A 15,175-nucleotide genomic window follows, 5' to 3' on the forward strand; every position below is an offset into this window, starting at 1 on the left:
AGGATCGACTCCCATGAATTGTCGCAATTTTATGGCTGTCTAAGCCATTTAAAGGTCACACTTTGAACTTGACTCTTCCCTGAATCTTTAATTATAACCTCACAATTTTCAATGCAATTAACATTTGGACTCGTAAAAATAACTGTATCTAATTTCCAAATAGGTATGAGATTAGCCGAGCAATTCCGTTGCTATTCTAATACACGATGTAATTAAGTTGCAAATGACCTTTTGATAATGAACTTCATTTTATGCGTTACGTTTCTGTCTGACTTTTTCCGTTTGAATTTTCACCATTCTCGTTTCATATCAGCATGAAAATACGTTCGTAATAACATACAATTCATTATTAAGCGAAATCGTAGGCGGCATAATATATCTTCCGTCTCTATTATACATAAAGACGGAATACATATTATGTAATAGTAATATAATAGTAACATAATGGTCTCCTCAATTATTTGCAAATCTCGCTGAAAGTGGAGAAAAATGTTTTGGTCGAATGAAAATTTGAGGAGGAGAAAACTCCGACTATATTGGAAATAATTAATTGAAAAAATATCTTTTTCGAATACTCATACGTACCATTCTAACTTTGAAATAAAAAATCGTGTTTACTCATACGAATTTATTGTAAATTTAGTCGTAATTTCGTACTTGATTAAAATTTTTTCGTTCCAAAACTTCCCATTGAATTTTCGTGAAATATGCCTCAGCGGTATCCTTTTCCCGAAAATTAATTACCATATATTTTTCAATATTTAACACTTACTCCAAAGTACTGCGTACTACACTATTCATTTATTGCGACGAGGTACTGTTCTGATGCCGATCCATCGCAAAGGCCATCGATTTCTCTGTGCTACATCCGCTAAGATGAGGCAGATTTTGTTTGTGACCGCGGTGTCATCAATGCAAAGAAGTAACAAAAGAGGACCTGTAAAGGCCTGTTTACACGATACATTAACACGTACGACTAAATGTACGTTTGCGTGTATGAATTTTGTGGACCGGAACGGAACATGTACGAATGCATGAACCAAATTAGAATAGGTTCTATTTTCTGTGCATGCATTCGCACAAGTTGGGTGGTTACACGGTGCATTTTGGCGTTCATTCTCGCGTTCATACATTTAGACATTAACCCGTACGTGTTAATGTACCGTGTAAACAGGCCTTAACACTCCATGAGGGAACTCATGAGGTTACTTGCGTAGTATCCGAGCCAACTCCGTCCAAAATAACCCTCTTCTCGCGATTGTTAAAAAATACTTGGTACAACTAATTACGTGCTGATATAAATAGTGTACTTTCAACTTCTGGATCAGCTTTGAATGCGGAACCCTATCAAATACCTTTCTGAAGTCTAAAAGCTTAATTATCGACTTAAACATGAGTGTCACCCGCGGCAGATATCATGAACAAAGAGAGTTAGCTGAGTTTCACAAGACCTCCTTTTTCTAAATCCGTGGTGATCTTTTGCTAATTGATTTTGGCTATCTAGATGGCCCATTATCGAATTGAAGATAATGTGTTCCAAAATTTTGGCAAAAATAGTAGTAAGTAAGTGAGATAAGCTTGTAATATCTAGCCCCTACCTTATTCCCATCCTTATATTTATAGGTGTGGCGTTCGCGGTTTTCCAATATTTAGGTACAGTGTGCAATCTTTGAAACACTATCTTCAACTAAGGAGCTATCTTCTTAACATTAATGGACCTTAGTTTCATTTCCTTAGCCACGGCTCCAAAGATAGATAGGCGCCTTTCGTTCTTTTTCCAGCCTTTATATCAACTCACCAACCTGTCTGTCTGTTTGTTTGTCTGTTTGTCTGGTACAAATCTTGTAACTCAAATTTGACTCACTTCCTGTGAAGCAAAAACGCTGAAATTTTGCACACTTCTTCATTTCCGATGACAATACATGAAAATATAACTTTTTCTCTCCAACCCCCCTTTAACCACCCCCCAGTCAACCTATAGCCCCCCAAAACATGTTTTTGATCTAAGAAGTTCCAAATGGCCGATTTTTAATACGTCACTTTTGGTTTTTCGGGGTCACTGAGTTTTTTTGCTTTGTGTCATATATAAACGTTGCTCATCCCCTGTAATCTAAATATAAAGGCTGGTTTTAAAAAAAAAAATTTTTTATAAGAGCTTATTAAAGTCGAGGTAAAAGCGTTTATATGTTCATCGTGACACTGAGGCGTCATTCTCAAGTACTCGGGTATGACGCCTCAGCGTCGAAACGCGTCGTACCAATTAACAATTTCCAGTGTAAATTTACCAAGATTGTGTATTTCAAATTTCAACATGGATTTTCTCAACGTTAAAGCCGAATCGATTGATTTATTTATTTTGATTTTTTCATATTTATTCCTGAATTTTATATTCAGAAATGTAAAATAAGAAAACTGACGTGGATTTCCATGAATTACAATATCTTATTAAGTGCCCAATATAAAACTTTCACTGGCACTTAGCCAAATATTAGCCCTCTTGACACATGATAGATGGTTACGTAGGTTTTTGTGTCGACATTAGTTCATTATAAAATAAGAATCATTGGATCAAATGAATCATCATTAAATAAAATTAATGGTAGATGTATTGTGGCCACTGAGCAACTAAACTGTTCTGCGGCCTTCGTTGTATAGTAGATAAAATTAAAGGCATAGCTAGCTTATGCACGATCCAGAAATTTTAACGAGTTTTTTTTTTTTCATTCGCCTTGACCGGGATCCGGGTTCGAATCCCGGTCAAGGCGAATGATTTTTTCTCTGTGGATCTTTCGCACGATTGTGCATTGCGGGTGACTCCCGTAAAAGTCATCACCGCGGCTAGTCGCGGTATACTTTGAACGAGTTTTTTTTTCCATGCAATATGGCCATTCAATCTGACCTGATATCATTTTTTCATTCATGAAATCGGAGGATATATCGTAATATAGACTCTGGGTGAAAAAATATTCTCCATTCATTCAAAAAGTTCCGAGCTAAAAATGAAATCAACTGATCTAGACGTGACTGGGTGGAACGATGAGATAGATATTCATGGTGAAAAAGAACCCGTACTGTTCCACAAACTTTTATTATAAGACACGGTCTCAGGCGTCAGGATTTTGTGGAATCGCTTCATTATTGAATAAAATAAAATAACTTTGTTTTATTCCACACTTTATTATAAATAGCACGACCCGGGTTTCAACATCTAGTGTTATCATGAGGTTTATCAAACTTTTATTCGCTGACGACTATTTTCGAAGGCTATGGGGCCATTATCAAAACAAAATGTTTGCCTCGATAATGAAGCTATATCCGTCGACACTAGTAGACAGCAAATAAAAGTTTGTGAAACAGTACTGGTTTTTGTTTCACCATGAATACCGAACTAAAAAGGCAAAAAAAATCTGCTGCTATGGGAACTATCAAATTTCGGAGCGGCATCGGATGTCAAAAATAGATCAAAAAGTGAGCAATAGCTCGAACTTTTAACACTTTGGTTGCCGGCTGCTAAATTTAAAGCCCTACTGGAGAATCTAGCCATTTTTACTATATTCGTACATTTTTTAAAACATTAGCATCAAAATATATTTATATCGATGTGCATTTCAATAAAAATGGGCTTAGCTCTTCTTTATGAATGAGTTGAATAACATTTATTGCTAATTTTTAAATATATAATTTAACAATGTAAACCTACTGTTTTTGAAAAATAAAAAAGTTGCAACATATGATGTACCGCCATAGCATGCATAATAATTTTTTAATACGCTCAATTTGAACTATTTTGAATGGAAATTTACTATGGAAATCATAAAAAAGCATTGTTCCAAGCAAAGCATTATAAATCCTGGATGACAAAATGGGTCAATGCACCCTCAACGAACCAATTGGCCAAAAGAATTTTCACACTAAGTGGCCTAAGATGAGGATGCCGGTAGCTACAGAGGACTTTTCGTCCTGAAGACATAAATTGAACTCTTTTTCCATCGAGCAGTTGATTTTTGAAAAAAACAGAACCCCTAAGCAGTAAACTGGAAAAGTACCACGGGCGAAATATTACGGCTTCACGCATACAAAGCCAATTAAATGAAAACACGTAATATTACGTCCATGGCAATCCTCAGAAGGATTTGCAGGACGTAATATTTCGTCCATGACACGCAAAGTGTTAATCCTTCAAATGATTTTTAATAAAAGTGAAAATAAATTTTTTTTTATTGGCAAAATCTGCGATGGAAATAATATAGTGAGCGATCCCATTCATCGGCAGTTTGAAGGCCGAAATGATGATTGAGCAAAATCATTTCATCTCGCCCGACTGTGTTCACAAAATTGACGTCACGAGGAAGCACATGGGTTGACCGGGAGCATTTCGTTTTGTGAGACCGAGGCGACCAGCCTTTTGTATTTCGGTCGTGGAAGCCTGATCATGACGCGCGTTATAATTGTACGGCTTGTGAGCGCATGTCCGCTCACAAGTCCATGGATTTTATTATTTTGCTTCGTGGAAGTGGACCACGCCAAAAAATAACAAAGCGTTTTTGCCCCTTTTTTTAGAATAAAAGATTAATTTTCTATTAATCTTCCTCATTTTGGCTTGCCTGCCCTTGGCTTACATTCATTCTCAACCATTGTTCTTGGCTTACAATCAACTCTACTATTCAATACCCCACATTTTTCATATTATGGTGATTATATAGATACCTCCATATGGTAATTACATATTATTCGCTACAATCTTATCAGCTGCATAATTATCGTGAACTAAAGTAAATACTAAATCCCAAGGGGTCAACTTAATACGATATTTGTTAATATTAGATTTATTTCGCTCAGCGTCTTCGTGTGTATTGAGTTGATTGTATAAGTGTTATAGAAAGCTAATCGCGCATCATTTGAATAAATATAAACTTCGTATTTTCTTCTGTTCTTCCTAAAGTCCAGGGAAAAATGGAGGAGTAACCGCATGGATTTTTATCTTCGTATTTCTCATCAGCGACATCGTTTTTATCTATATGATGGAAATACGATTCGATATCTCCTTGAATATATTGACTGAAGATAAACAGCCCTCAGAAATACACAGAAAATTTTTATCAGTACGTCGCGTTTCGACGCTACGGCGTACGACTTACTCTAGAATGACGCCTTAGCGAGGAACGCGTCATACCAATAATTTTTTTTGGAAATATACCGAAGATATGCCGAATGAAGATTGTTTATGTTTATTCGATTTCTTTCATCATGGCTTATCATCAAGTGAAAGCAAAATCTGTCAATTTCACTTTACTACACATGTATCTAATAATTTTTCCGCATTCTCGTAATGGTAACTTCGTAACAGGCGTAATTGTAACTTGTTACTAGTTCATTTGTGAGAAAAATCGTGCTTTTTTTAGATAAAAATTTATTAAATTTCTCCTTTTCTTCCTTCCAGGGCTCCAGTTGGAGGAAAAAGACCCGCAATGGGGTTGGGATGAGAAGCTTAAAAACTCGGAACTAATTTCGCCGTGCTGGACTCGCCGACGATGCCTCCCACGAGCTCAGAACAAAAGAATGGCGGGCCTCCTCCCCCCTATCCCTCTGCCCCCCCTTATCCCATGTCGTCCTCTCTCCGTCCCGCGAGCGAAAAACTGCCCACTTTCGGGGGGAGCTACGTGAGGGGAGGGGTTTGATAAAGGCGGGCGTGGGGGAGGAGGGTGGACTATGGAGACGGAGGGACAAAGCAACAGGTCAAACGGAGAGAGAATGGAAAAGAAAACGGGGTGGGAAGGAAGAGAAGTTGGAGTGTCCCTAGGGCTTGCCAGGAGTGAGTGCTCCCTATTGGGAGAAGGAAATGATGCACGCGAAGGAAATGGGCGGCCGAAGAAATAGGATGGAAGAAAGTAGGACGCGACGGATATCCCGTAGTGAATTTGACTAAGAGTCACGTAGTGCCCAAATGCTCGCGGTCTGTGAAGACAAGTCTGGAATCTTTATGCTGGATGTAGGCGGAGTTTTGGGGAGAGCAAGGAAAGCCTGCCTACCCCCCAACTTGAATGGCGACTCTCCCGAAAAACTTGCGAAAGGACATTGAAATTAAACTTTCGTAAGTAAATTCAAGTGCATTGAAAACAAAAGCATAAAGATTTTAATTAAATTTTACACTTAAATAGTGCTTTAAATACAGTTTTTACTGGCAAATTTAAACAAATTCTCCTGGAGAGGGGCACGTTGGGGGTATTTCGCAGTCCCCAAACTCCCGGCATTATTGCTGGTCCCACTAACATAAGACTTTGAACTCCGCCCATGATTATGACCCATTATAATTAGAGTAGGAAAACATATTGGCGAATCGGCGGGCGAATCTAAATCTAAAAAAAATGCCCAGCGAGTCACATCTATTGTGTTTGCCGGTGGTGATCAATCACCAGCATGCCGCATGCAAGAGGACCGCCACACACACGGTTATAAAATATTATACATAATAACGAAAAATACGTGCATGTTCAAGAAAAGGCACGTATTGCCAACAAATAGTGATTCATAGTAAATTCATGCAATGGTAGATTTAATGAAGAGGTAAACATACAGAAAGACTGCCAATTTAAAGTGCACTTATAACAACATATATTAAATAATTAAATAATAATTATTTATTACAAATTTAAATAGAATAAAAAAGAAAACAACAAACATTTATCCGGCTATCTAGTCATTTATGCGATAAAAATGTTGATGCCAAGTGAGTAAAATTTTTAAGTGTCAGAGCAAATGGATCAATATCACCGGGGAGAGACTTTATTAGAAAAGAAAGTCTAATGAAAAGTGAGCGCTTAATTACAGATAGCCTGGGTGTAGGAATGTGGAGTAAAGAGGTAGATCGGGTGTGGCGGGAAGGTACTCTAATTTTGAGGAAGGAAACAATGTCAGGACTGTAGCTTAATTGATAAAATGATAACGATACTCATGAAATAATCAAGCAAGCGGACGAAACACAAAGTGTTTTATTCCAAGGATATTTTTTTCGAATTTGAATTAAATCCGCTTAATTCAAACTATATAAATAAACTCGTTATTCCTGGCATCATACGCACTACTTCGTTAGTCAGTTGGCAGTATATCATTAAAGTATCCAGTACACCAAAACGGTTCAATGGTGACGCACGAAGTTTTCATTCATATGATATGAATTTTTTATTGAGATGAGATGCAATAAGCAAAGTAGTCGCTGTGTCAATGACTTTAAATGACGCTCTATAAAATCCAAACTTACAACTCTTACGACTGCGGAAGGGCCTTTGTCTTAAATGGCCTGGGATCTTGGAAAACAAACGAGTGCAGATTGAGTTGAAAATTTTACATTCACTCAGTAATACAACCCGAATGTTGTTGTGAGTAGAGCTCACCCCACGTAGCCACAGGCGCGTAAATCCTACATTAGGGAGCGAGTTCTTTTCCCTGTGAATTTTCGACCTTGAAGGACATTTTTTTAAGGGTAGTTAATAACTTATAGTAACTGTCAATACTAGCTACCTGCATGGATTTCTTGACATTACTTAATCGTAAGTTGAATGTCACGCACTTTATGCTTAGTTAGAGAGGACTGAACAGTATGAAGGGACGAACTTAATACTAGGCAAATGCACAGACCTAAATTCGGTTTACCACTAAATACGAAATTATTATCACTGTCATCATCATTTTTATTATTATTGTTGGAAATTCCTAATAAATTTATATTAAAACAGTAAATTTTACAATCCACTATGGTCAAAGAAAAAACTTCGGGTATCAATGTAGGAGCCGTATCGTCAAGTGATATTTCACAAATGTAACATGTCATTTGAAATATAGCACCTGATAATGATGCTCCAGTATTGAAATCCGGATTGTGTCAAAATATTCTTTGACCATAGTGGATCGTAAAAGTTACTGTTATAATAAATGAAATTCCACAAAGTGAGCACTATCATTTCATTCGTTCCTAATTATCCCGATATTATGGTCCCTTATCGTAACCCTAGTTTCTGGTCGATGGGGAAGTGCATATCCTTCTTCTGGTGAAATGCCCGCGGAGGTGCGGTGGGCGCAAAGTGTCCCGCGTGGGGTGGAAATCAAAAAGGGGATGGATACGGGGGAACACCTCCGTGAAGGGGGTGGCGGCCGGCGAGGCGCGTGTGTGTGTGTCGGTAGTGGTTTGGAAGGGGGCGGGGCGTCAAGGGCGAGGCGGTGGGAGATGGAGGGAAGGGGGGGGCGTGGCGGAGGAGGGGGAGGAAGAAGAGATTGCGTTCGGCGCGCGTTTAGAGAGAGAGTGCGAGAGAAAGAGAGAGAGGGGGTGAGGGAGAGAAGTAGATAGAGAGAGGGAAAGCGGGGTTGGCCGTCGGCGGCTGACTCTCCGGCATCGCTTCGGTCCCTCCTCAGTCGGGCGTCCGACCTCGGCGCCATGGGTTCGGGGATTGCTTGAAGAGGAGCCCGCGCGCGCGTCACACGAGCTTCTTTTATCGCGCTAACAGCGGATGATCGCCTGAAGACGGAATCGCGCGTGAAGAAGGTGGTGTTGGAGTAAGGTCTTTGCACCTTCTTACGGGTGATTTTTCTGCCGACTGCTGTGGAATTGAGTGAATTTCTACGCTTCTTCTGTAGGAAGGGGAAAAGTTCTGTCTTCAGATCTTCTCGTCTCCTTTTTTCGCGGAGAAGAAAGGAGAAACTTCTCCTCACTGCGCGTGGAGAAGGTGCTGTTGGCGGAAAGTCTCCACAACTTCTCATGGGTGATTCTCTCCTGAGGAATTGAGTGAATTTTTACCCTTCTTCTGGAGAAGGGGAAAAGTTCTGTCTTAAGATCACCTCATTTCCCATTTTCGAGAAGGAAAGATTTTTGGAGGAAGGGCCTCTTCTCATCAAGGTGAATTTCTGAAGACTGCTGAAGAATTAAGTTTACCTTCCATTTTGATTTTCTGCGGACTGCTGAGGAATTGAGTGAATTTTCCCCTTTTCCTGAAGGAAGGGGGAAAGTTCTGTCTTCAGATCTTCTCCTCTTCTACTTTCGCGGATGAAAGTATTTTGGTGGAAGGGCCTCATCTCTTCACTCTTCCGTACAAGTGAATTCCTGAAGACTGCTGAAGAATTAAATTAACCTTCCATTTCTGAAGGAGGAGTTAATGTCTGTGCTCGGATCTTCTCGACCTCTTCCTCAAGGTGAAAAATGAAGAATATATATACTCTTATTGTAAAGGAAGGGAGTTCCCTCTCATTCTCCATGAATAGTTCCAAAATTTAGTTTTCCCCATTCGAATTGAACAAGTGAAACTTCTCCTAATCTCTTCTCCCTTCCTGCTATGGCCGGAGAGCTTCTCTCCTTCGGCATAAGTGAATATTTGTAGAAGTTCATAACCAACTTGACTACATCTTGTGAAGGGAAGGGTAGAGAATTTTACAATACTTTTTCTCTGCTTCCTCCAAGTGAATATCTGAAGAACTCTTCAGGACTTAATTTTCCAGATAAGGTTGAGGAAGGAGAAATTCTCTCTCTGGGTGATTTAATTATTGCATCTACGTGTGAATAAACGGGATGAGGCTGTCATCGGACCTATTCGTCAGCATTCTCAGAGTGAATTTTTGAACAACCGAAACATTTCGTCTTTTCGTATTCTTGTGAATGAAAGGAAACGTCTCCTGACTCTCATCTTGTTGACCTTAAAATTTTACTGAATCCCCCTCATCTCTTGAGAGGAATGAATGTTTTCTTCTTCTTCCTGAGGAATGAACTCACGAAGGTACTTCTCGTCGTAATTTTTAGTGTGAAATCCTAAAAAAAAACTGAAAAAGCTTAGGTTGTCATATTCTTGTGAATGAAGGGGAGCTTCAACCGTCCCATTTCAAGGTGAACTTAAAAAAAAACTATTGAATTCGGCTTTCCCACTTTTCGGCATTTCCCTTTTTTCCACTGTTGTGATCAACTAAAGGGATTTTGCTGATCTAAGTTCTCTTTCTCCCGGGAACATTAACTGTGGCATACCGGCCCCGCGTGTGTCGGATGGGCCCAGGAATACCGGCGGAATCGAACGTTCCCCCGTTCGTTGAGTGATACGCATGACCACATCTACCGGCACATTCCCCTCCGCGCAGATGGGTCTGGAGGCAAGGGCACAGGGTCCCGGGGGGTCCCAGGGATACTCCCGGTGTTGCCGGCGGCATCGCCCGCTGTTCCCGTCACCACTGGCCTTCATGCTCTTCACGGCCGCGCGGGCGGTGGTGTTATCCCGTGCCGATTCGACGCAGACGTCTTCCCAGACAGCGGTGTTGGCGACTACCGAAGAACTGCTGCCGTTCTCCGCGGAAGGGGGCGTCTTGGGCGGCGGGAACGTCTCGGTCGGAACGGGGAACCGCACTGGGGCCGGAGAGGAAGGAGAGGAGGATCACATCAACTCCTTCTACTTCTATGAGGTGAGTTGGATACATTTTCCAAGTGCCCGATAGGGTCGTTCGCTCAGACTCAAAATCCATTTAAAGAAACCGATTTCTGGACGGGAAAGATCAGTTACGGTGACGAAAATTTTCCGATGTTTACCCACTTTTAAAATAAAAAAAACCTAGAAATTTGCAACCCATTTTTCACGAGTTGGTGACGCCATTAGAGTTTTGGCTCATTTACGCGATCAACAAGGACGTTTCACTGATGGAATCTATCTTTGCGGTGACAACTTTTTTTTCAGCCATTCTCTCCCTATTTCAAAATAATAAAACGCGAAATTTAGTGCCAATTTTTTCATGTGTTGGTGATGTCATTAGAGTTTTGACTAATTTGCTCGGTCAGTAAGAACTTTTCAAGGATGGAAGCAAACTTTGCAGTGACAAAAAATTCCTCGATATTCAACCATACTCACCAAATTTTAAAATAAAAATACGCTGAATTTGTTCCACATTTTTCATGAGTTGTTGACGTCATTAGAGTTTTGGCTCTTTCACATGAACATGAAGAAAGTTTCACTAATTGAAGCAATCTTTAAGGGAAAAAATTCTTCGACGTTCAGCTATTCTCACCCAGTTTAAAAAGGAAAAGAACTTTTTATGAGTTGGTGTCGTCACTAAAGTTTTGTTTAAATTAAGGAGATCGTTCAACTAATGGAAGCAATAGTTCAAAAGACCGTAAACTGCAATGAGACACGTGAGGCACCTGCAATAGACCAATGAGTAGTCGATACGCGGTGACTCACTAGGCATGGGTTCGTGACGTCATCAAATTATCTGCGAAAGGGTCAGGGGCGTCGATTTTTCGAGACGAATATCCTGAGGACTAGGCGACTGACCGAAAATCAGAATAATACTGTTCTCTTTATTCCTGACTCCCCATCATAAGCGGACATTTAAAAAATTAACGAACCGGCCCGTCATGCCAAAAAATGCGTGTGTACCGGCAGTAAAAATTCGGTGGCGGGCGTCCAGGCGTACATTTTGCGGCGATCGCCGGTGTCCGCGCCGATGGCTTTTAAGGGTACGAATTGGACAATACCGTTGAAATTAAATATTGGGGTCGGAGTTAAATCATCGTCATAACTGGAGAACAATCCTATGATTGGTTTGACGCATCTCTCCACTCAATTCTCCTTTCAGCTAATCTTTTCACACCCACGTATTTGTTCTTTTTCATCCTTCTTTACCTGTTCCATATATTTTTTGTTCGAGGTTTTCCTTTTCCATTCTTGTCATCCACTTATCCCTCGACGATTGTCTTCATCAGGGAATCATATATTAAGGTGTGGCCTATAAGGTTGTATCATCTTCTTGTTAAGGGTTCTATGAGGTTTCTATTCTCACTCACTCTTCTTAGGACTTCCTCATACTAACCCGGTCGATCCGTTTGATCTTCATCATTCTTCTATAACACCACATTTCGAAGGCCCCTATCTTTCCTTTCTCCGCTGCTGTCATTGTCCATGTCTGTTAAACTATCTGAATAGCCCTTAAAACCCATAGCCCATTATCACAGTGTGAGATGGCAATGATTGGAATAATTCTAATTAGTTTTCATTATGCGTGGTTCAGTTGAAGTGATTGGTAAAGAGTTTGGAATTTTTCATTCCCGACGCCGGGATTAGCCTTCGTAGTTAGTCATCGAAAGCTCGTGGTCGGGAGCGAAGATTTCAAACTCTAAAGTTCCGATAGAGTTAAATACCATTAGGTATCTACCTATAGGTAATAACCTGCGGGCCACCTCTTGGATGTTTGGCAGGGGATGACCTGATACCAACATTCAGCATGCAGAACAATTCCCACTTGTAAACCGCATGGTCATAAACATATTAGGCATGATAGCAAAAAATATGTGCACATTCATTCAAAGGCAAAAATTGCCAACAATTAGTAAATGGTATCAAAAATTCATGCAATGATAGATGACTGGAAAAAGACAAACAATGCGATAAGTTGTCCTGGCGAGTGACGCCATTAATCTTATTAATCGAGACACCATTGATATATCTAATTGTACGAGGAAAAAATGAAGTTAAAAATCTCTGTTTTGAGGTTCATTTCCTTTATTTTCTTCTCGTGGTCACGTCTACCACACATTATGAAAACCGATAGGTATAAATCTGATCAGTATCAAACAAACCCCAATGGTAAGGCGTTGGCCCCTTTCCCTAAGCTGAATGTACACAATATACTCGCTTACCCACGCCAACGTCGGGTTTGCTGAAAATAAGGTCGCAAATCCCATGTTATATTCTCGGAAGTTAGATACATAACAGATATTTCATCATATTTTTACACATCTCAATTCGTAGAACCCAATTTTTAATTCGGTATTTAATTCATTAAAACATAGAAAGTTAGAAGTTAAGAAACAGTTTACCAGAGCGTACATTTTGGAGTATGCTTCTCTACGTAAGTATAACACTAACATTCACTGGGTTGCGAACGCATACCTTGTGGGTTGCGTTTGAGTGACAGCCCTTTAACTCGCATGAATTTATTGTACGTCTGGTACTTCATTCCGGTTGCATTCATTTAATTTTTTTTAAATGCTGTAGCCTAAATATTTTTCATCCCGACGAAAACCAGAAAAAGTCCACGTCTTCAATCTGCCTTCAAGATTGCCACTCAGTGCAGCCTAGGAAAGTAGGAGTGGACGTAAATTTCTTCCCTGCAGTTACTCTCAGAAAACCACAATATAGTAATCTGCTAGTATTGGTATCCATGTATGAAATGCTTTCAGGGTTGATGTTGTGGAAACGAGATATATCCATGACAAAATGTAAACAACAAATGGTAATGTACAAACTTTAATGTGCGTATAGCTCCACTACCTACCATTGCTTCGAAACTCTTCTGTCATTTTCAAGGTCCGTGAGTGATTACGTAGTGTGTTGAAACCATGGTCGGTGGTGGAGTTATATGAAGATCAAAGTGTAAAAATTACCATTTGTTGTTTATATTTTATTATGGATTGGCATTCGTACAACCAAATTATTCAGATTCATGTATTTATATGCCTATGCACACAATACTTCAATAGTTAACTACTAAAATCAGAGGATCTCTCGTCTCACACAGAAAGCCAGGGAACAGAAAGAGTTACACAGCTTTTACTGGGATTAGGTGGGAATTCGCTAGGGACTTCTGTGGCTGAGCGCTGGACTTCGATTGTTAGAGCAATTGAGGTATTGTTTGGAAATACGACCCACTCAGACCTGCGGTACGTTTCCATGTCTCATGGAGGCGATAAAATAAGAGGGGAATCTGCGGTACAGGGAGTTGGAAAGTTGGTTTAAGTTGTGGAAGGTATTCGAGCTCCATATTTTGAAGAGAAAATAAAGCAGAATGATACAAATTAGGCTTATATCTAAATTATCAAAAAAATACGTTACACCAATCGCATGAAGAAAATGTATCAATGAATGATGAAAAAAACTGCTGGATTGGAAGTACAAGGGGATTATATGTCAGAGCGAAAATACCAATATGGAAAATAGTTTGCTTTAACCGGAAGTCGAACGCGAATTGCACACCTGGCGCGAATTCGGGTGATCCAGGTGCGAAACCTGGTTTAAGAATATGTCTCAGTGGAATTTTAGATCTTTAAGTGCAAGACTCCGAACAGGTAGTCTGCTGGTTAGGTAGAGGCTATTTTGGAATTTTTATTTTAATGTTAAGAGATTAGTTGATAGAATATTTGAGTGAAGAGCTGCACACCAATTCGGGAAATTATTTAATTTGTAAACTCGTCTGGACATCAATATAGGTTATCACCAGGGCAGTAACCGACAGTTTTTGTCAGGGGGGCAAAGATCAGTTTGCCGTCCCCTCTCCTCCTGTTTCCCCTCATCGCTAAAATTTAAATCACCCGTAAGCTATTTTTTTATGTGCGGGAGTTGAAATTACACGCCATATGTTTGCAACTAACAATAAGAATTTTTATTAATATTACCGTTTAATAATTTATGAATTAGTAAATACTGTATAATAATTTTATTTATAAAATACATAACTGTTTTATAAACGTTTCATATATTGCTGCCCCCTGAAATTTGCCGCCCGAGGCAAGTGCCCCTCTGCCCCGCCCTAGGTGCGGGCCTGGGTATCAGTGGCGGATCCAGGATAGGGACAAGGGGGGTGGGCTAAGTAGGGGGTAACCTCCTAGCGGTATTGCGGGTCCGAACAAAATCACCATTCTATTTAGTGTAATTTGGATGTTCAAGAGGGGGGCTATAGCCCCTCTAGTACCCCATAGATCCGCCACTGCTGGTTATCACATAACTTCACTGCGTACGGCGCGGCGACGACAGATTACATATGTTGTACTTTTTATTTCTTTTATAGTATCACTAGGTTTAGTAAAACAGCCGAAATTTTTCCAAAAAATTAAATTCAACTTTTGTTACATTTATTTTTTAAACTACTTCTGAAACTCAGAAAATATTTAGTCTACAGAATTTTCACAACATTTCATTAATGAAATCAGAAATAAATAGGAGAAGTGCAATAAATTAATATAAGTTATAGGGCAGTCTCTCAAGCTGTTTCTACTGATAATTTTAGAATCCATTAAAGTGGCAACACTTAACAAGAATCGCACCATTCTTAGGACTGCTGAGGATGATAATGGTCTAAGTTCCCACAAGGAAACCTTTATATTTACCAACATTTTTTTTATTTAAAGCTGGGGCCCTAGCACTCTACACCACCCGCTTTA

At 39.7% G+C, this 15,175-nt stretch overlaps 1 protein-coding gene across 2 annotated transcripts in view; it reads left to right on the plus strand.

Annotated features, from left to right (window-relative positions):
- Positions 1 to 8,340: 8,340 nt before the first annotated feature.
- Positions 8,341 to 15,175, plus strand: part of LOC124159039 (cardioacceleratory peptide receptor-like) — a 472,873-nt gene continuing 466,038 nt past the window's right edge. For both annotated transcript variants that reach the window (XM_046534529.1, XM_046534530.1), the window contains exon 1: positions 8,341 to 10,428. In XM_046534529.1, the coding sequence (XP_046390485.1) occupies positions 10,075 to 10,428 (354 nt within the window). In that variant the 5' untranslated portion in view covers positions 8,341 to 10,074. The remainder of the gene's footprint in view (positions 10,429 to 15,175) is intronic.

The sequence above is a fragment of the Ischnura elegans genome, chromosome 5, assembly GCF_921293095.1.
Source record: "Ischnura elegans chromosome 5, ioIscEleg1.1, whole genome shotgun sequence".
NCBI lineage: Eukaryota > Metazoa > Arthropoda > Insecta > Odonata > Coenagrionidae > Ischnura > Ischnura elegans.